The 23,411-nt window shown below is 45.6% G+C and overlaps 1 protein-coding gene across 1 annotated transcript; it reads right to left on the reverse strand.

The window, feature by feature from the left end:
* Positions 1-10,926: 10,926 nt before the first annotated feature.
* Positions 10,927-15,851, reverse strand: RRM2 (ribonucleotide reductase regulatory subunit M2; the record flags this gene model as incomplete). Its single annotated transcript, XM_080342155.1, has 10 exons — positions 10,927-11,079; positions 11,478-11,591; positions 11,727-11,831; positions 12,251-12,384; positions 13,181-13,275; positions 14,368-14,501; positions 14,966-15,082; positions 15,194-15,328; positions 15,583-15,660; positions 15,741-15,851. The coding sequence occupies 10 exons, from the start codon at positions 15,849-15,851 to the stop codon at positions 10,927-10,929; spliced, it is 1,176 nt and encodes a 391-aa protein (XP_080198281.1).
* Positions 15,852-23,411: the final 7,560 nt, after the last annotated feature.

Genomic DNA, 23,411 nt, shown 5'->3' on the forward strand with positions numbered 1-23,411 from the left:
GGTTTGGTGTTGTTGGGTTTTGATGTTGTTTAAAAAAAAATAAAATGTTTTTAACTCACCTCTCAGGAGGTCTGTAACAGGACTTGCAGAGCCTCAGGACCAAGTGGGCTCCCACAGCACACAAGAGAGTATCAGCCCAAGCTCCCAGGAAACATTGGGGCAGCGTTTAGTTAATTGGGGCAGCTGTTAGTTAATTAGGGCAGGGTTTGCAAGAGCCTCACAGCCTGCTCTCACCCTCATCACTGACAACACCAAGTTGTGCCATTCACTTCAGCAAGTGCAGGATCAAGTCATTTGTGGTTCACAGTAGCCCACTTGTTCCCCTTGATGAGTCTCTTGTCTCTCTTTGGCACAAACAACTTGAAAAGCCTGTGAAGCTTGTTCCTGAGTCCTACACAGAGGTGAGACATCCTTCCCAATCTCTCTTCAGTGAACTCCAAGGTTAAGGATGGGGCAGAACAACTCCCATAATGGTACCCTTGCTAGTATGATTTCAAGGTCTATGTTTTTTTCCATCAGTCTTTTATTTTATTTAAGAACTTGATTTTGGAATACACAAAAGGCCTGATTTGCAGAGATGCTGAGATTGAATTGGAGGAGGAGGGGGCAACACAGATGTACAGCTCTTCTGAAAAATCACATCTCACGCTGTGAAACCAAAGACTGAGAAATTACCAGCACAAGCTCTATTTTTAACTATCCCCTGTCATAATATTCACCATTCCTGAGCAAACTTTCTGGCAAATATTTAGAGCGAGACTCACAACCTCATGCTTTGTCAAAGCACGGTGATTACCTCGGGCGGCCATAGGCGCAGCACCTGCAGCACTGCAGACTGTGTTGCTTCAGCCTGTTACCATGGCACTTTTAGTTGGATTTTGCCTGTTTGCATGTGTAGGACACAAGATAAAGCTTTTCTGGTTTTAATACGTGATGAGCAAAGCACAACTGACCCCAAATAAAATGGTTTGAAGGGCTCACCTAAGACAGGGGAATCTCTGAGTTTTCACAGCCAGGCATTTGTAGCAGCTCTGAAGCACATGTGCTGGCTGCTGGAGAGCTTTTCCTGGGTGCGTGTGGGTACAAGCCACATTCCGAGGCAGATGCTGCTGTGCCCAGGTGTGGTGTGGATGCAGCAAGGAGAGCTCAGGTTGGCACCATGCTGCAGCCAGCTCCATCCCCTGCTAGTAACCAAATCTCCGGCATCACCCTGCGCTGGCACCTGTATGAACACACACTTGGTCCTCCAAGCCACCTAGGTAACCGCAACATAGGGAACCCCCTGCACTTGTTCAGGAGATATGGCATCTCAGTTTATAGCACAATCCATTTTAAATGAACTGCCAGGACAGCGAGATGTGGTTTTCTCAGCAAGTCAGATGCACCCTTCAGATGAAGCCACTGGAAATGAGAATGACCTTCCACCTGGGTTAAATATCACCTCAGGCTTTGTTCAGCAGCAGAGGGCAGACATGCACCAACATTCAGACCTACCAAACACACCTCTAACACCTCATCCTCAATTCACTGTGGGATTGCACCAGATATAAATTATATTTATGCTCTGACTATGCTGATCTAGTTGAAGATGTCCCTGATCATTGCATTGGGGTTGGGCTAGATGACCTTTTAAGGTCCCTTACAACCCAAACTGTGATTCCTGCACTGACACTATCCTGAGCTGAGAACGAACCCACATTAGAGGATTTGCAGGATGAAACAAAGGAGCCCTTCTCTGCTCTCATCACGCCCTCCCATCCACCACATTAAATCCACGTTTCCACTTGGATTGTTTTTTTCTGCTGAACACTGGAAGGAGAGACACGACCCTGATTCCTGAGGGAAGAAGTCAAGACTCACAGACATTAGGATCTCTCCCTGCTGAGAGCACTTGTGGCTTCATCCTGAGTAGTTCTTCTCTACAGTACCTATATCACTTGTTTGCTATGGCCCCAGCATCCCAAAAAAGAGATCAGCACAGTTCAGAAGGGCACCCAGAGCAAGAAAGCACTGATAGAGTTCTGACATTCACTAAAACACATGGCACATCTACTAGAAAACCATTCCCATCCTCAGCTGTTCTGTTGCACAGTGAATTAAGCACATATGATGCGTATCCATGTAGTCCCACATCTGTGAGGCTACAAGAGCACCCATGCTGCAAAACAGGCAGTGTAATCCCTTGCCCTGCACTCAGTAAGCAAGTGAATATGGACCATACTCATATTCACGTAGACAGGGACAGCCCCAGCAGCCCAGCTTTCCCCCTAGATGTGACAGCCACCTGGCACTTCACAAACAGCTGGTGCTTTGTACTGTCACCTAAATTGCTGGAGCGGCTGTTGCTTTCTTTACCAAGGGGCCCCCCTGGTGACAGCCAGATGTAGCGCTTGCAATAGGTAACATGCCATCCAGCACAAATTACTCCAAAACAAGCTTTTAGATTAAGTGTTGTGGCAGGGGCTTGACTCAAAGAGAAATAATGTTTGAGCTGGCAGAGAAACAGTGTGCGTACACGCAAGGGGAGCACCCACCTGTCCCCTCCAGAGCCAGATGTGCCACCCCAAGGGGCACAACAGCACCCAGCCCCCCTGCTCACCTTGACACAGCCACTGGGACCCATTTTGTGATGGTGATTTTTTGGAAAGCCCATTCTTAAATGGCTTCTTCAAGCAAAACCACTCCAGCATGGTGAAAAAGTTTCCCTAAGCCGCAGAAAATTCACTCCCCCCTGGAGAGCCTGAAGAACTACGCTTGAGTGTATAGACATATTTAAATGTATCTCAGTCTGGTTTTGCATGTGTTGTTTGGGGGTATAAGCAGTGAAACTGCATCTGCTTCTTGAATATCTCTACAGCAATATTTAACATTTTATTTGAAATATTTTTGCTTTAATGAATTTAAATGCAACCCAGCCATCCTACTATTTCATGTATAATCACAGGGATTTAGTAGCAGGAAGTACAGTATCACAGCTAAATGATGGAAAGGTGGCAAGATTTAAAAGTTATCATAAAATTAGCCTACTTAGCATAGTAAATAGCTTTTCAATTTGACAAAGGATAACCATGTTATGGAAGTGTGTATTAAAAAATAATCCTGTTGAGCTGCCCAATGTTTGCCAGTCTTAGTTCATACACAGCAATAAACCCAGATTGGAGTAACTTTTCCAAAGTCTGTATATCTCTACATATTTACAGAATTATCAAGAGCAACTGTAATAGTTTTATCAATAGAATGACATACAATTTTCAGAAGCAGTAATTGAAACAGCAAGGTTATTGCTGAGCTTCAATAAACCTACAGCGTGTTCTGCTTAAGTTATTATCTAATCGAATATACAATTAATATTTCTGTTCCTTTTAGGAGTTAATTACGTTTTAGTCCTTCTTATAGCTGAGACTGCATTGAAGGTGGAAATTTACAGCCAGAGCAGACACTGATCACTTGGCCCAGCTAACATACCTCTATTGCAAAATGCTCATTTCTAATACACTCCCTGCCTCGAAACTCTGCTTCTCACGTTCAGCTAATGACTGCTCATTGCTGCACAGCTTCCCTGCCAAGTCACTGCTGTGTGCCAAATGTTCACTTTTAAAGCACAAAATTGTAGGGGTTTAATTTTCCTTTGGGGTGGGGGTGTCATTTTAGCATCACCCTGAAAATAAATATGAAGAAGAGAGAAATTATTCCATTAAATACCAAGGAGAGGCAGAGGTGTGTGGAAATCCAGCTGTCAGCATATTCTCTGCTGCTTACAGAACAGAGATTAAACTAAGGCAGGTGGCAACTGAAGACTGCTATTTGTGTCCTGAGCTGGGAAAACACATTTTAATGTCTCTCAGAGCAGAGAACCAGAGCTGGGAGGATGAAGATCCATTCAGAAGCGCTGACACAAACACACTTACTGAAAGCTCCTTCATCACATCAGAACAAAATCATTACAAAAAAGAGCACCAAGGAAGCTATAAAGTCACAAGAAACACTGCTGAAGTCAAATGCTTCATCTTGATTTTGCATCACATTGGGATTTTGCTGGCTGAGTATTTCAGAGAGAAATTCTGACAAAATATTTTCATTTTAATGAAGTGGCATCTTCTGAAGAGAAGCACTGAAGTTTTGTGCAAGCCCGATCATGAGGCAGCTTCACCATAGACCCTGGCAATAGGGCAGCAGAAGGATGCTTGGGGAAACAGGCAGAGCAGGGCTTGGTGTTTGCTTTTGCCTGACTCCAATCTACATGCGCTTGCAACTTCCTCTGAGCTGGGTCATTGAGTTAACACCTTGGAGAGCAATTAGGAGTCGGATTCTGACAGCTGACTGGAAGGACAAGCAAGGTAGGCAGCTCTCTACCTAGGAGAAGGGTAGAAAAAACACCTGGTTATGTGGCTAAAGGTGTCAGAGAAAGCCAGCAAAACATGAAATAAAATGTCGTGTAAGTAGTCAAAGATGCAGATGAGCATCTGTCACGGAGGCACCCGAGGTTAGTTTAAGGGACAACAGGGTCCAAAACAACTTTTATTAAACCGGTGAGAAACAGGGTTTTAGCCCTCCAAAAGTGACTTAAATACAGGTTCAGATATCAGTTGAGGAAAATTATTAAGGAGCAGCAACTAATACAACAGGCGGTCCCCAGAGTGCATGCACGTGGCTTCACTGAAAACAACGCTGCAGCCGTCCCTGAGTCCCGGAGAAGTACACACTTGCCTAAACACGGTGCGGGATTATTTTTAAAGAGATACGCGTACTCATAGTGAGTATGGGAAGTGTACACTCGCGATTCCGCAAGGGTAAATTTATAATACACTCGCAATCCTGCGAGGGTTAATTTACTTACACGTGCAAATGTGCACGGAATATTACACGTGCTTATGTGGAAGCACGGGAGGAAAATACACTCGCGATTGTGCGAGGAAATAATTTATACACGTGCTCGTATTGTGCACGGAAAGTACACGTGCAAATGTGCACGGAAAGTACACATGCTTGTATTAAGCACGGAAAGTACACGTGCAAATGTGCATGGAAAGTCACATGTGCAAATGTGCACAGAGGGAAAATACACCCGCGATTATGCGAGGATTAATTTTACATGTGCATATGTGCACAGAAAGTATAAATATACTCGCAATCCTGCGAGAAGTTTTCCTCACAGCCGTGGCGGCGAGGCAAGCGGAGTCTCCATCCCAGGTGGGCTCTCAGCAGCAGCATCTTGCTCGTGCTCCGAGAGACCCGCGACAATGGGCGGAGTCTCGACGAGGATCCTGTTTTTATATTGGCTGATCAGATCTGACTGTAGGCATTCTAGAAGCTTCTCTGCACCCCCACACTGGCTGTGGGTGCCCCTGAAGCCTCCAAACATCCCCCACACTGGCCGCAGGTGCCCAGCGGCTCACTGGCGCCTCGGCACTCCCTTCTCCTGATGGCCCTGGCCAGGGTGCTCTGGGGCCAAACAAAAGAAGCTGTTAGCCTCAAGTAGCAGAGAGAGAGGGAGATGTGCCCACTCCTTCCATACTGAAGGAGAGAGGGGGAGAGAGGGGGGTTTGCATCCTGCCACAGCATCAAATAGGGATTTTGAGATAAATGGAGAGTGACTGCAGCATCCTCCCCTGATGCTCTAGCCCAAGCAGAACCTTTGCAGCCGGGGATCCAGAGTTAGCTTTCTCCGGGAACACACTCAGGACATACTTACACTGCAAGAACTGGTTTGCCTAAGTATTCATCCATCTGCAAAAAATACCTGCAGGCAGCTTCCCCTAGGGCCAAACACTTCAGTTTTTAAATGACTGATGTAGCAGTGAGATTAGTTACCCCACAGTCCATCTGTATACCATAAACTGGCTTAGTTACCTGACAACTCGTTTGCTAGATCCTTGTTAAAATGAGAATCTAGCAAAAAATAAGCTCTACCACACTGCTAAGCCTGATCCAATGAGGAGCAAAGACTGCTCAAGCCACCCTGGATTATATCAGCAGCCCCTTACAGTATGAGAGGCTGATGACAGGAGTAGCAGCACCCCCTAAACCCAAAGAGAACAGAAACATAACTTGTACAGAAACTCAGCACTGCCAGTATTTGGATACCTAAGAACTGAAAACTCATCTCTGCTTTAAAATAGATCCCTAGAATACCTGGAAAATACAAATTACTTACCAGCAACTGGCAGCAGAAACTGGCCTGGATGTTTGTTGTTTGGGTTTTTTTCCCAGTCTGCATCTCAGAGCAACCAGCATGTATCCAGCACCCAAGTCTTCACCCTTAGGCCAAAAGAAAACAAGTGTTAAGCATCAAGCAAATGCTCCCAAGTGCTGTACGGTTAAGCATCTCCTAGAAACTCACTGTAATCTTCGTCTGATGAACAAAGCAACATTGCCTGTGGCATGAACTGCACACCGTATTATAACCAGGGAAAAAGCAGAAGAGGGATTTGGTTATTGGAAAGAACTGCAAAGCCATTTCACAAAGGTATTTTTCACTATATATTTGAAGTTCAAAAAAAATTACTAACAGCAGGGGGAAGACAAGGTATTCATTTTAAATTCCTTCCCCCATGATGCATCTCAGAATTTGTACTTGCAGAAAGAGGATAAGCATGCCCAGCAGGGAGGGCTTCCACACAATCCCTTCAAACTCTTCCCTCCAGCAGATTCTAAAGCACAATGTGGTGTGGGAGAAACCTAAACTCAGGAGCCAAACTCTCCATTCTGGTGGCCAGTCAGTGCCCTGGGGTCTGCTGTGCACTTGGCCTTCCCTCTGGATCATTATGCCAACACTCCCAGGCGTGGGATGAAATATGGTATTCCTTCCTCCCACCCCATGTCCTACAGCCATGTCCAAGAGCAGATGCCCAACACCACCATTTTTCTACTGACCAACAATGTCAGGAAGATCTCATCAGTGAAGTCTGAAATACACTCTAAAAAGATTAAACCTCTTCCTGTTTCTCTGCAGGCTCAGGAAGTAGCAATATTATCATTACATCGAAGATCAGTTGGGCATAACTTCAAAAGTAAAAGCACTGCCTGACAACAAGGGTCTGACATATACGACTTTTTTTCCTGTTAGCTTAGTCTTTCAGCCATTCTTCATGGAAAGACAGTTTTACCACAGAAACCAAACAACCGTCTGCTGGTGGATCATAGGATCTCAGTAATGCTCCCAAGGGATGAATTCCTGACAAAAAAAAGAGCTGTTCCTCAGCAAACAAGACACAAGACTGAGCTCTCCGGAACTCTCAAATCCTTCTGCTGAAACCATTCACTTCTCCTAATGATGCACAGGAAAAAAGCCAAAGCACCAAGAGGTAATCAACAGCTTAAAATAAAATGAGCCATGGCCAACTGTGAAAAGTAGATTTGAAAGAGCCCAACTCCATTCATTTACTGCTTTCTGCCGGGCAAAGTTTCCGATTGCAGAGGAAGCAGTTGCCCTTCGGGGATCACGCCAGACCCTTCATGTGCCTCCAGACTCGCAGGCATGAGCAGCTCCAACTGTTGTCTGCCCTCTTCTGCGCACAAATTGCTGTAATCACTCCAGGAAATCTGAGAAATCTGGGGATTTTCTTTTTGTCATTACACTCTAATGTTGCAGTTGCTTCCCGAGGACAAGGCTGGCATTAGGTTTCTGCTTTTACTCCTCCGCATCACCTAAGGTTTTCAAGGTTTGACATGTAACCTGAAGTGAAAATGTGTCAATTAGAGTTATAGAAGCTTTCTTACCTGAAGCCATGCATTTTTAACAAATTACAGTAGGAAATAAAAATAAAAGGAGAAACTATGCGTGAGGTTACTGTTCTTCCATTTTATCTGCTGCTATTAAAAGCCATTAATTTTAAAAGCAATAAAAACCACAGGGGATAGCTAGGGATCAGTGCTGCATAAATTAACAACAGAGTATTGTACCCCCAAATATATCCGTTTTTACTTATCCCTCAGCATTTTTTCCCCTACTAGCCTAATGGCTTTTCACTTGCAGCAATTACTGTGCCAGAGCCCCTGCTAGACAGCTGTTCTGGTTCATACATGGATAAAAGAAATCAGCACTTTCATCACTTCGCTTCAAACCTCTCCTGGTTCTCCAAACTCCATTCCAAAACGTATCCCAAAGGGTCAGTTAAGTTTTTACTGAAACTTATTTTTCAGAGTATTAGTTTATTTTTGGAAAGTACTACAAGATTGTTATTTCCTCAGTGCTTAAGAGGATCAAGTTTCAAAACAACTGGCATCTCAGCCGAATTGGAAAGTAATCCATTTTCACAAACAAGTATTTTATCAAGACTTGGTCTGTGCAAACTGAGAATCTGAAAGACATTTAAACCTCTGTGAGCTGAGAATTTAAATAGGTGGGACCAGATGGGTAGCTTTTCTCTAGACTATACATTAAAGACTCATTTGCATTATAGCAAGCAAATAAACCAAAATTAAGTAGGCATTTAGACACCAGTGGCACCAGGATAAGATTAATACCAGCCACAGCAAGGCTTATTCTCCTGTTGAATCATTTCTAATTCCCATCTAATCTCTCTCTAATGCTCCCATGTCTACAGTATCTATTACCCTGTAAGAGCAATGCTTGGCTAAAAGGGAATTTCTTCCTACCTGCCATTACAAATGGTCACTTGGCCATCGCACATCCATTCCAAGCAGTCCTTCCATATTATGTTCAAAATACAGTTGCAGTTCTTATCTCCCAGAATTAAGGATAATAAATTAGAGCTTTCCACCCTCATCATTTCCATGTATATATATTCTCTTGCATATACTAAGAATAAAGTGGGAAGAAGTAGCTATAATATAGCTAGACCCTACTCATAGATTACAGAAGTCTTATGCTTCTTCTATATTACTAAAACGCAAACTAACAGATTTGAATATAAATTAAAGACTGCTAAATCATACTTAGATCTAAACTGGTCTCAGTACATCATTACTGTCATTTATGCTCTAAACAATGAAGCCCTATACCATGAGTTCTGATGCTTTGTATCAGACTTAATTTGATTAAAGCTTTGACTGCTAAGAGAAGCCAAGAAAAAGCACAAAGCCCAATTTGTCGAGAACAAAACACTGATATTTAGCCAGAGACCTGCCTAACTCTAAAAACAAGCTATAAGTTTCAGTGCTTAAAAATTCTATGCCTGGCTCTCCAACTTAACACATCCCTGTTTCAGTTCCCCATACATTCTTCTTGGACCTCTGCAATCACTGACCTGTTCCCAACATCAGTGCTGCAGGGTCGAGTCATCCAGTAACACTCTTGTATCTTCTACTTCAAATTCCAGACTTTGGGGCTTGGGATTTTTAGATTATTGATGGGGTTTTTTTCTCCCTAGGATAGCCTTGGAAACATGCACATCCTGCTGGCTTCAGACCCAAGGGAAGGGCAGTCACACACCATCACCTTCAGTGCAATCAAGAGCAAAGACCAGCAAGTCAGTTACTTCTATACTAAGGCAGCATCTCTCAAAGCGTACACACACACATATATATATATACACACACTTCAAAAGAGGGAGCCCATCAGCAGGAAAAAGCAAAGTCCAGCCTTCTTTCAAGAAAAGTTCTATAAAGTTCATTTTATATATCTACTGCACTTGAAGAAGAAAGACAGACTTGCAGGACAGTCCTTGTTATTTAGGTGTTAGATTAGATCATAGAATAAGCTTTTCTGTACACCAAGGCAGTAGCAAATTTGTCTATCCCATTGCTATTGAATCTTCCTGCAGATAATTTGCAGGAACTCAAATCTGAGACCATAGGGAACTCCTTCACAGTCCACACACCCTAACAAAAAATAAAATTAACCATATTCATTCCTGTTGCTCCATGTTTGGTGTGGAGAAATGATGTTGTAGCACATACTTTATTTTCACTACTGTTACGAATTAAAACAAGAACTGCACAATGCAGAAGCTAAGAATTAGCTGAATTTACTTGAAACACCATCCATTTATCACAGTCAATCTGAAAGTCAGAGCTAAACCTGTCAATTTCACTTGACATCTATCAACTACATGACTGGGCAGCTGTTTCCTACAGAACTTGTGTTTCCTGAAGAAGTCTGTAATTCAGGACATTAACACACAGCTCTGCCCAGTGAAGCACTGAAGCCAGTACAACATTGAATCCAAACAGCTCATTATTACTATTGTATGAAATACTGTTCCCAGATATTAAGGAAAAAGCAATTAAGTCCATAAGCCAGCTGCATGTTATTTTTAAGTACCCAGAATATCCAGCTGATTGAGTTCTTCACCTTCCATACCAAGTTTATTCCTGATCTTCAACAGATTTCAAAAACAATAGTTTGATTTGTAGCACCATTTTTTATTTACATACCCAGAAAGAAGCACAAGTCCTGAAAGGTTAGGTTGAAAAAGTCTAAAGACTTAGACTTTCATTTTACAATTGCTGAGGAGTATTACAAGACTGTATTTTCAACATTAAAGTGCCAGGTTTATGTACAAACTATTAAAACAATAGTAAAAAAGGTAAACTTAAAACCTGCTAAGAAAGCAGCAAGGTCATGTAGTTGCCTCCAGAGTTTTCTTCAGAGCATTCAAGGAATTTAAGACTGGAATTTCTCAACTGCTCCTTTGCTTAAGGGGAGAACAGCAGAAGGCAGTGGTCCCTGCCTGCAGCCTCCTGTCTTCCTGAAGGAAGGTGCCAGTATGTTTCACAAAGTGGAGTGGCACATGTTGTAAGAGAACCATCTAAACATCCTATGAATTAACACCATTGGCAAAGTCTAATAGAAATGGATTTTACTGCTGGAGCTACACTAGCCTCCCAGAAAGTACCAATATCACCACACTTTTCAAGAGTGGGATTTTAGTACAGGAATCGAGTCATACCGTGACTCAATGTATTTAACATTTCCCTGTAAACAGGGGAGCATACACACTAACTCATACAGTCTCAGTTCATTTAAAATTCCGCATCCAGGGTGAAGGAGTTGTCCGTGGGCTTCGACATGACTCCCATTCGCTGATATTCACCTACTCGCTTCTCAAAGAAATTGGTCTTGCCTTCCAGAGAGATGTTTTCCATGAAGTCAAAAGGATTCTCCACTTTGTATATCTGAAATGTGAAGGCAATTCGACAGTCACTACAGGTGCTCACATCCTGAAGACGTTGAGAGCATTAGAGATCAGGTGTAAGGAGTATAATGACAACATGAGTGGGCTTACTATGCAGTGAAAAAAAAATCTCTGCCCCAAGGCTTATCCACTGTACTCATTCCTGTCTTTTGGCTGCAGCAGGCAGGAGCACAGCAATGCTTGCACAGCTGTTTTTCCACAGCATCCTTTTGCTTTTCCTTCTGTGGGTCTCCAAAGAGGATCTAGCAGCAGGAGTGCTAAATGCTTTTACAAGTTACACCAATATTGCTGCAGCCATTTTAGGATTTGCGTTTCTGGAGGAAATTGAACTTAGTATTATCTTTTCGCCATGAAAGATTCAGTGTCTTAGAGCATTACCTTGTTAAATCCCAGTTCCAACATAAGCCGGTCTGCTACAAACTCTATGTACTGTTTCATTAAAGTGCAGTTCATGCCGATCAGCTTTACAGGCAGTGCCTCCGTCAAGAATTCCTGCAGATAATAGAAGCATTTTATGTACAGAAACAGGCATTCACTCTGTATCACCTAGGCTAATTTTATACCAAACAGCTCCCCAGCTTTCTGCTTAATTGCCATCGAGTTCCTAAACAAGAAGCAGACAATTACCTGTTCTATGAGAACAGCATTCATGATTATTTCCTTTACTCTCTCCTCTGATGGTTTGTGTATCAAGTGCTTGAACATGAGACAGGCAAAATCACAGTGCAAGCCCTGGAAAGAAGTTGCAGAAAATTATTTCCAGATTTGAGAGCCACTCAAATCAGTAGCACAGAATAAATAGCCCATTATCTAGGCAACATTTTTGCACTGGACACATCGTTTAGTGTTATCCACAGACAACTTTCTGATGAACCAGAAGGAGGCATAAGCGAGTTCACAGTAACAGCTGTGCTTGCTCCAAATGGCTACGTATATGAGTAAGTGCAGAAGCTGGTGAGAAGCCTCAAACTGCTTTAGAGGAAGTAAAATGCTGAGTCCTTTCATTCTCTGCTGCAAGATCCATGATGACACATGCTTACACAGTTTAGCGAGCTTTATAGACCGTCTGTTTCTAAATATGATCTTGTTTTAAAATCTAGGCTCCAATTGAATACGATAACTTTGAGCTACTGCTAGAATTTCATTCATACCTCATCTCTGCTGATGAGTTCGTTAGAAAAAGTGAGTCCAGGCATTAATCCCCTTTTCTTCAGCCAAAAAATTGATGCAAAAGAGCCAGAAAAGAAGATTCCTTCCACGGCTGCAAAAGCTACTACACGTTCTCCTGTTAAGAAGAGATTGATAGTAATATCAGACAGAAAACTTAACAGGATGAATACCTAGAAGTTTCAAATAGAGCAGTGAACTACATCCTCCAAGAAGGATGAAGAAATTACTGCTTAAGTGTGCTATTCCTTAAAAACTATTACAAGTAAAGGCTTCTGGTCATTAAGCAAAACTTTCAAACACAGGAGGAAGTAAAAACTAATTAGAGTAGCTGCTAAGTAACTGGTGCCATAGAGCCTTCCCCCCAGGTTAACCATCAGCACCATCCTTTTTCAAAGATGGCACACTAAAGAAGAGCAGTCACTTCAGCAGCTGACTTAAGGCAGTGTCTGCTCATCTTTGATTAAGTAAAGAACTTTGGCCTTGAAGAATGCTTTAATAGTAGTGAAATAATGATTTGTACCCTCTCATCTCACCTTTGATGTGAGACATCAAGAATCAGTAAGGCAGAGGAGCTACAGCCTCCAATTGTACGTGTCTGCTGGAAATAGATGGCTGGTACAGTTCTAGACACGTGACAGCAATTTACCATTTGATCATATAGCCAGGCATATCAAAATCGCCACAAGTTACCATTATTCAAAATGTCAGCAGTTTTACAAAGATTCATACCAGTAGCTCATTTGCAAGATGAAAATTGTTTGGTTTGGTTTTTTTAATCTCCAGAGTTATACCAGTATCTTACACTGGAGAGCATGTACTCTGCTTGTGATAGCGTTGCCTGTGAACTGTTAAGTCTAGAGAAACAGTGGTTCCTCCATCATTTTAGGGAAGGAATTTCACTATGTACTCACCATATGTTGCTTTCTTGTCCCCAATCCAGCGCATGGCCCAGTCAGCCTTCTTTTTAACACACGGTAATGTTTCAATAGCATTAAAAAGAAATTCCCTGGGAAGGATAAAGCTCATTAGGAATGGACATCAGCACAACTAGTACAATAAGCATTCACTGCCACAGATGGTCATCTTCACTTACAAGTGCTCTGCACCTTCACCCTGATAAATAAGTCTCCTTCCCCATCTTCTTTTACAGTCTAGCTCTACTTGTACCCATCAACTACCTTTTCATCACTTACCCATCCCATCAACACCAAGTTAACATGAGTTCCCATTACAATACCAAGGGGAGCACTGTTTCATCAAGCGTGGTACTTGAACAAGGCTCTCAAAACTACAGATCAACCAGCCTCCACTTTCCAGCAGCGAGGCATCACAGCTTCCAGCATAGACTGGAACTGAGCACCTCAGAGCAGCAGTGACATGGTTAGCTTTCTACAAAGCAGCAATTAGACCTATCTGGTCTGCAAGTAGCACTGCGATCTCCTGTGATGTTTTGCTCAACAGGGTGTTGTTATGACAAGGCAACATGAGAATAACTCTGTCCAGACCATTCAAAGCCCTGCATTTAGTTTTAAGATACAGTTCTTGTTTTATATTGCTATGAAAATTTTACTCTTTGGTTTTGTTTTTAATCAAGACCAAAAGCCACTTTTTAGCTAACACAATCTGACATTTTACCCCCAAGCAAAAGAGTAAAATGAGTAAGGGCAGCACATGCTATGTAAAAGTGCTAGGTGTTAGCTAAACACATTGAGCTTTAGAGATTACATTTTAATAAAAGTGATATTCTCAGAGAAGCTTCCCCACATAGCTTTCTACTAGGTGCAGGAATCCGCCATATAAGGGCTTACTGTAATTTAATACACCCGCCTTATTTGACTGCTCCATCTTTTATATAGTTTCATTCCCTTATTTCAGTATTAAGTGGTTTCAGTTTCACTCTTAATCTGACCAAGTTTTTGCTCATACTCTTCAAAGAAAGATATTCTGAAGTAAAGCTGCTCTTAAGCAGCAGTGATATTTTAAACAAATATAGTTAAAATGCTAAAATTAGCATTGAAGGCAGAGAATGATTGATATGCATCATTTAAATCTCAGCACTTAAAGAGATTTGAACCTTTCATCATCAAGCAATACAAACCTCTCTTTAGAATCCTTAATGTAGGTGTCGATAAGAAGACTGTACATTTCTGAATGTATGTTTTCCATGGCAATCTGGAAGCCATAGAAACAACGAGCTTCTGTGACTTGTACTTCTTGAGTGAACCGCTCCACCTAGAGGAAATAAATGAGTGTTGGCAAAAGCATCTAAGTTGCAGGTTAGAACTGATGCTGTAACAGCCCACAGAACCCTCCCCAGATCAGCTCCAGATATGTGCATTATTAACAGCAGTAGTCCCTCACAGAATTCAAAGAGAACTGGGAAAACTGCTTTGTTTTCCTGGTCCCCCATTGAGAAGAGCCTTGAGAAGGCAAAAGCAGAACAAGGGCTCTGAACCAGCCAAGTGTTACTGAGAGGCAACGCTCAGTGCCCTATAGGAAGTGGGCAAACTTGTGCATTACAAAAGCAACCCCAATTTGTTAATTAGCATAAAACAGCATTACATGTTATGAGCTGTAACACCACATGATCTAGCAAACAGACTAGATCGGACAGCAAGCACGTCAAACATGTAGCTACCTAGTTACCTTCATTTCACAAAGTGATGCTTCTGTCAGGACTGTCCCCACACACTTACCAGGTTTTCATTAACGATGCCATCACTGGCAGCAAAGAAGGCGAGGACGTGAGAAATGAAGTACTTCTCCTCGGGCTTCAGGGACTCCCAGTGCTGGATGTCTTTCGAAAGATCCACCTAAAACGTTGCGAAAAGCAGCAGTGAAGTAATCGCAGAGACAGGGGCTTCAGGCAGGCGGCTCGTTCCGGAGCCCCGGGCAGGCAGCGCCGGAACCGCCAGCCCCCTCACCTCCTCCGCCGTCCAGAAGGAGGCCTCGGCCTTCTTGTACATCTGCCAGATGTCGTGGTACTGGATGGGGAACACGACGAACCGGCGGGGGTTCTCCCGCAGCAGCGGCTCCTCCTCTTCCACGTCCCGGGGCACCTGCAGCAGCGGAGAGCGGCTCGGGCTCGGCCGGGCGGGCTGAGGCCCCGCCGGGCTCTGGCGGGAAGCGGAGGGGCGGCAGATAGCCGGGGAGGAGGGAAAGGAGAGGGGCGCGGGGGCAGCACCCGGCGGTGACTAGAAGGCAGAGACGCGGGGACAAGGGAGAGACCTCTGCGGGGAAGAGGGCAACGGAGCGGGGGTTACTGGGGAGATATGAGAAGGGCAGGGGCGGTGCCCGGGCGTTCCGCACTCACCGGCTTCTCGTCGCCCTCCTGGAAGATCTTGCGGGCCGCCTTGCTGGCCAGGACGCGGGCGCTGTTGAGCGCGGGGGGCTGCAGGGAGAGAGGGGCCGGGTGAGAGCGCTGCGGCGCTCCCGGGCGGGAAACGGGACCGAGGGCAGGCGAGCACTCACCGTGTTCTCCTTGTCGCTCAGCGATAGGTTCTTCAGGGGCGACAGGCCCTTCCGAGGGGACACGCGAGGCTGGTCATGGCGGGTGGCGAGTGGGACGCGGGAAGACAGCATGATGATGGTGGCAGCGGAACGGGTAGCACTGACTGGCGGGAGAGTGCGGCTCCCGCGCCGCCCCTTTATATTTGCTTCGAACTTGGCGCCAGAAAGCCCAGCTGACCACTCACAGCCCGCGCCGCGCACACCGCTGCCCGCCTCCACGCTCCTATTGGTTATCGGGCCGGCCGGGGCCACGCCTCCCATTGTGGTGGCGGCGGTGGGAGGGAAAGACCCGCCCTTCGGTTTGGCGCCAGCGGAGTCCGGGAAACGGCGGGAGAGCGCGGAGGCCCCGCCCCCGGCAGCCCCGCGGCACCGCGGCCTTGGCGCGGAACTGAGCGCGGGGCTGGAGGGGCTGCCCGGCCCGGCAGTAGGGACCGGGAAAAGCACTGACGAGCCTTGGTCATGAAATCACAGAACGGTTCGGGTTGGAAGGGATCTTCAGCTCCCTGCAATAAGAAGGGTCATCTTCAACTAGATCAGGTTGGTCAGAGCCCCGTCCAGCCTGGCCTTGAATGTCTCCAGGGATGGGGCATCTACCACCTCTCTGGGCAACCTGGGCTGGTGTCTCACCACCCTCACTGTAAAAATTTTCTTCCTGATGTCTAATTTCTCCTCCTTTAGTTTAAAACCATCAACCCTTTAGGCCCTGCTAAAAAGTCTGTCCCATCTTTCTTATTGCCCCCTTTTAAGTACTGAAAGGCCACAATGAGGTCTCCCTGATCACTTGCAGCATGGGCAGTTTCTTGTGATGGGAGGTTTAGCTGTAGGTCATACACGTCATACCTGTTTTTAAATATCAGGGATGCAGTGGCAAAGTAGAAAACTTCTTTCCAGATATGGGAATGACCCTAATTCAGGTTTAAGGTAGAGATCTGGAAATGCCATGTAGCCACCATCCCTGTCTCGCTCTCCCCGTCTCTTCTGGTCCCCCCTACCCACTGACTCATTTTCACTTTCAGCACTGATTCCTGCATTTGGAGAGAGATTTCACTTTCCTGCATTTGGAGACAGGAATTGGCTTCCTGGTGAAACTGACTCTGCATGCTACCTAGTTCCACATTTTAAATAAACAGCACAAGAAAGGGAGAACACAGGTATGAAGAGGATGAGGTGAATATCCATTTTCTTTAAAAAGTCAACATTTATTTTATATTAATTAACTTGCCTTTCTTTGAACAACATCATTCCCCTTACCCAGCTCTGCAAAGGATCTGCTCCTGCCAACTAAAAGTTTTCCCTGAAGCAGTTTTAATGAAACCAGGAGCTTAATAAGATTTGGAGGCTATTCTGCCATGTGGGATGCACGATGCCCTTGAATGACAGTAAGTGGTCACTGTCATCGGAGCACATGCTCCCAGGAACCAGGATGATGAGTTTCAGGTCCTGGCACTGTCCTGCGCTTGGCTGGAAGAGAAGCAGGTAGGGCAGGAGGGCAGCAGAAGACTGACCCCTCAGGGGAGTCAGTATGGTCCTTTCAAGTGTATAATGATACTGTGTTAAGTTTACAGCTGTAATGAGTGGATTTGGAAGAAAAACAATAGTACTTTCCTCTGGCATCACCATTGACACTGTGTATTCAAGTTGATTATTCATTTCTGCAGGTCTGTGTCAAGGCCACAAATTTGGGTCTGAGCGCTCCTCAGCTGGGACATATCAGAAATGGCCAGCACAGAAATTAGGCTTGTGGTATTTATTTGCCTTGTTTAGGACATCGGACTGATGCAGGCACTCACCCAGCAGATGTACTGTGAGACCTTCTGCACTAAATAAGCATCTCAATACACAAATCTAAATATACATCTCCATCCCAGTGAGCACCATAAAACCCCATCCTGGTAGGCAGCCTGCACAGGTATGGACATGTTCCTGCTCTGTCCCGGGAAAGGAGGTCCCCAGGTCAGGAGTGCCAGGCGGCTCCCAAAAGGCTCACCAGCACTCACTTAGCATCCTACTATCTCCTGCCACCACTACAGCTGCGGGGGTGGGGGTGAGGGGGTTGGCAGAGGGTGACAGCAGCAGCCTCCCCACCCCAGACAAACTCATTTACCCTCCCAACAAAAGACCCCAAAGCCACCAGCCCACAAGGCCCGGGCTGCTGCCAAGGGCTGTCACAGTGCAACAGCCCTGTTATCACTGCAGCTCAGCCACTCTTCTCAGAACCATGTCTGGGGATCTAAGCCCTCCCTGCCCCAGGGACAATGGCTCTGTAGGGAGAGAAAATGTCAGGGAAAGCTCAGAGAGGGCCTGCAAGGAAGCACATTGTACCTCTGTGCTGCTGTAGCTGCAGCAAAATGGTATTTGGGAATGAGCATCCACATTAAATTTCCTATTACAGTGGTTTAACCCACTACATTTGTTCCTCTAGCCACATCTCGAGGTTTACACGCTGTGCACAGTACCTACTAGTGGTGTCAGGGAGAAAAGCAAGCTTGAGGAGCCCTCTCTCCTTCGCAGACATCCTCCTCCATGATGCAACCGCATTTTGGGACCAGCATTTCCAATCCAGCTCCGTTGCCAGAGCTGGGGCCAAGACAGGAGGCTGCTGCTCTGCTGTGAGGGGCCAGCACTCTGCAGCACAGTGGGGGTGTCAGCTGGCTCCTGCCCTCTCCTTGTGTGTCTGAAAGGATGCTCTGCTCCTCTGACTTCTGCCATGAACTGGAGTGACATGTGTTTAAAAAAAAAATAAATCAAAAAATCAAAACTAATTACTTTAACACCTGCTTTGTTCACAGGAATTTAGACACTCAGAAAGGTGAAAGTAAGAGCAGCCCCGGGCATCTGGGCGAGGCGGGTGTGGGGTGTTGTGTAACCACGCTGTTAGCACAGGTCCCCCTCCAGACTGCCCACCCTGAGGTCCCAGCCAGAGGAATGACCCCAGCACCCACCTCCACCCATCCCCTGGCAGGTCTCAGCAGCAGCAGGCGGAGCTCAGCACCAGCCTCTGCCACAGCCGCTGCTGTTGTGGGCCCCTCAGTGCTGGCGCAGCAAAACCCCTTCCTACTAGGCACAGCTTACAGCCCCCAAACCTCGCGTCCCCCTCACACATCTGCTCCATCATCATGGGCGCTGCCTTGGGTCACAGCTGACCTACCTGGTGGCACTGGGTGAGGCTCAGAGCAGGGCCTTCCTTGCTCAGAGGTTTGGTTCTCTTCCATTTTAATGCAGATTGCTTACAGGACAGAGAGTGATTCCAGGTCGCTGACAGCCTCCTGTGGGAAAGCAAGATGTGCAGTTCCAGCCACCTGGATGATAAAGGAAGATCAATACTAACATGACCATCTGGACGGTCAAAGAAATAATACTAACATAATTAGATAATAGCAAAATGATCTAATTTTCTAATTTGGCCTTGGACAGATTATACAGAAGTATGGTTTTTATGAGTGTAAGAAGTGATAGCTCAGACCAGTGAGAATGATATCTCGGGTCAGAAAACTGCCCCCATATGTATGATGTGTGAATGTCCTTGGGCCTGGTCTGTGAATGAGTGGGAATGTCACTGAAACAAAGATAACATCAGTGTGGTGTGTTTTTAATAACAATTATCAGAAAAACATCTTATGTAACATCTTAGTCCAGGCCCGTACCTGTAAATCCTATAAATTGTCACCGACTAATAGAGAAGGCCTCAGCCTGGCTCAGCTCTCTGCTCTGCCCGGCTCTGCACTCCTTCCTGAACAAGATCTCTGTCTGTGCGGGAATCTTTGTCCGCATCCCGGTGTGCGTCGTTTCTAATCGCCGCAGCCTCCCACCACCGCGGTAACGGTCCAGCTGATGAAAGCTGGTGAGGACAACTCCATGGGGGACCTGAGGTGTCTCATCACTATCTGAAGGCACAGCATTTGCTACCAGTTTTCCCCGGATTTGACGAAGGTGATTTGTTTGCTTAGTCTCATCCCGACACATTCATCTGTCAAATCCCCACCCATTGCTCAGTCTGACAGGGTTGATATTTGCCTAAAGCATCGTGCTGGAGGGTCCCTGCTTACGCCTGTGAATCCTGAAGCCTGAATTCCACACACAGCAAAAACATCTAAATACTCTAAACATTAGCTGAGCCAAGGTAGGTTAACAGGAGGAGGCCATCAGCCAAAACTGCCAAGGTGACAAGCGAGGTCTCAATAGCCACTGCTCACCAGCAGGTTTGGAGATAGCCTTCAATATTTCTCCACACACTCATTTAGCTGTGCTGAGGAAAAGGATGCTCTACATCTCCCCAGAATCAATCTAACCCATAAAGAATTAGACCAAACTTTTAACAACCTTTGAAAAACCTTTGACCAAACCTTTAGACCAAACTGATTAGACCAAACCTTTAAAACTTTTGAACAAAAAATTTGCCCAAATAGTTTGCCTCCCTGTTTAGAGGTGGTTGCCCTCACTTGCTGCAGGCTTGATAACTCCAGGAAGGACTCTGTGAAAACTGAGCTGCAAGGCTCAGCCTGTTGAGCCAAAGCGCTTTGACAGACTGTCTCCCTGAGAAATCTAGAGCACAACAACACAAAAATCTTTACTATCTTGATTCGAGCTGGATATTACATTTGCTGATGCAGCCCATTGATTTGTGGGGCTGAGAACACTGTCCTTAGCAGCCTGCTTGCCTGGTGACCAGCTTCTTTGTAGGTAATGAGCCTGTTGAAAAGGAAAGGCCTTGCATGCATAACATTCCCTCTGTCTCTAAGTTTTTTAAAACCATCTTTCTCATCTATTCAAGCTCTTGACGCACCATTTACAACTCTCAAGACAAAACCTGCAGCTAATACATCACCATGTACAGGATTATAATGGTGTAACTGGATGTGATGTTTTCTTGCTGTTCATGAAGTTGGGCACAGTGCTCTACACATAGTCTCACACTGTAGAAATCAGCATCAAGAGACTTCCAAGAGCTGGAAAAATCAAGCTTCCCAACCAGCTCCACTTGCTGGTCATCAGCAGTCAGTGACATGCAAGAGCAGAGCTGATTTTGGTGCTTTTCTTGGGTTCTATGAGCACATCGTGGGGCTGGACCATATTCATATGTGTGCTCAAGTAGGTCATCACTCTTTCTTGCTGGTAGCACCACCTTCTGGTCTCCTGCAGCTCATTAAGCAGAAGGCAATGGCACCAGCAGAAGACTTTCGGCCTATGGTTGGTTGGCCTCAAGCAGGTTTTGATCTTGGCTCCTGTGCTCTGATCACAGAGAATGTGGCTGATCTCTTGCCACACATGGAAAATTACAGGTCATTCCTGCTCTAGCAGCCTGTCAGTCACCGTGGATGGATAATTCAGTGAACTTTCCTCGGGGTTACATTCCTCAGCACTTACTCATCCGAAACTTAGCATGGGAGGAAGGCAGCCCCAGGTCCCTGGTTTCTGGGCAGGCTTGTGGTGTTTATGTCGAGCAGGGCTCCTGCATCGCAGCGTTTCTGATACGTATCACACATTGCTACCATGCACACCAAGCTGTCTGAGCTACCCTTTCCCTCTTGCTCCAGAAAACAAGCTTGACAACTTAGCAAAGCAGCCAGGAACCCCCTTGTATTTCTGGATGGTTTCAAAGAAAACCAGCCTGAAAACACGAGGTCAATAACTGAGGAGACAAAGCCAGGATGGCGAATCATTGTTATAAACCATCTTAGTGGCAGGTAGATTGGTCATCACCCAAACCTCAGTCATTTGCAGGGAAATCCTGGGTCCTCAGTACCCTCCACCCCTGCTCTGTCTGCTCCAAGTGATCTTTCCTCCCCGGGTAGGTACATTTTTCCCTGGAAGATGCAGATTTTCTTCAACAAAGTGGACACCTCCTACCACCAGACTTTCTGATGTGTGCTGGCATCCACACCCCAAGAAATCACCTGGTCAAAAGTGGCCTGAAAGGATCCTGCCTCTTGTCTTTGGGATAGCACGAAATTTTGGCCCTGTTCTGCTCCAGCTGACCAGGACACCTGCACTCTTCCAGCAGGGCAGAGAAAACAGGGAGACTTACCACTGCACATTTTCCTAGGGTCATTTGCCAGACGCTTCCTGCAGAGCCTGAGAAGGCTCAGTATTTGTCAGAGTTCAATGGCAATTGTGCCAAAAAAGGGACTGGGGAAAGCGAGCTCCCTTCCATACTGTGTCCTGTTAACTCTGACAGGGCAAATTTCATTGTGGGGTCCAGCAGTGACCCCCTGGTGACAGGACAAGGTGCAAGGGACTGTTAACTCGTCAGTTCCTGTGCACAGACAGGCAGCAGTAGGAAAGATCCCCAATACATTCAGTTAAGTGAAAGATGAGATGATAGGCATATGCCTGCATATGAAGGCAGTAATTGACCTCCGAAATTGTAACCAGGAAAAAAAAGAAACCAGAAAGATAGCGGCTCAGGGGACCATGAAAACAGAGAAAAGTGATTTTATATTTCACTTGCATTCAAAGGGATAACCACAGGTGGATAAATTGATGCAGGTCTGATACTAAATGACATAGAGGCCTGTACAGGAATATAAGAGACAAAAAAAGATTGGCATCCATTATCCTTTTGGCAGTATCGTCACACTGATCAAATAAAATCCCCTGCTTTATAAGGGTGCACTTGATTTATTACTTTGTGACACTGAGAGGATTAAAACTGGTTAACTGATAGACTGTAGAAAGTCATTGTAAGGACATATCATTACCAACTCAGTGCCTTGAGATTGTCTGCAAAGTTTTCCCATGGTAGATGTGGTGTGTCGTGAATAATGAATGTAAAAGCAGCCTGTGTTACTGTGTCCTTAGTGTTAATGAGCCTAAATGCAAGCTCAAGCTCTAGGGAAGAAAACTGAAGAACAGGCCTATGAAATGCTGGACTGTCCCTGCAGAGAGAGGCTCCTGGGTGATGACGCATAGCAGTTCCATCAGCAGCCTCCCAGGCTAACCCAGGTCAGGGGGCAAACCAGGTCCTCCACTGCAGAGGGATCACAGCTGCAGATGGCAGGGCCCCCCTTCTCCATCACATGGGGAAGCATCCATGGCGCAGCCCTGGGGGGGCTCAGTTCACGATTCAGCAGGCCAAAGGTGCCTAGTATGGGTGAAGTGTGTGGGCACTGAGGGTACTTGAGGTGTCCCAAAGCATCCTGCCTGCACTCACTGATCTCTAAAGGTCTTTTGTAACTCCCATGTCACCCCTGACAGCCACACAGCTCAGCCCCCCTGGAGCCTCTCAAACAGCACCAATGTCCGCATTTAGGTGTCTGAGTCAAATGCATTATCTAAAACTGAACCCACTCACTGTGCCCAGTCCCAGCAGCAAAGGGATGGAAGGGTGTTGACAGCATGGGAGCACTTCAGAAGACAGGCCTGGGGCAGACTGGAGGCTTCAAAAGCCTGCCCTGGAGCAAGGTGCTGGAGAAAGCTGTCCTCATCAGGGAAAAAAGGCACAAGATCGTATGGCATGGAGCAGTAACCAGAAGGTGGGTGTTAGAAAGGTGGCAGTTATGCATTCCTGGGGACATGGCGGATTCCTCAATTCCCAGTCATGATTTCAAGACTTCACATGACAGTTTTATTCAATCACATTACGATTTGCTCAGCAGTTACTAGCAAGTTTCGCTGAGAGTAAAAGGATTAGGA

This window comes from Nesoenas mayeri, assembly GCF_963082525.1.
Source record: "Nesoenas mayeri genome assembly, chromosome: 3".
NCBI lineage: Eukaryota > Metazoa > Chordata > Aves > Columbiformes > Columbidae > Nesoenas > Nesoenas mayeri.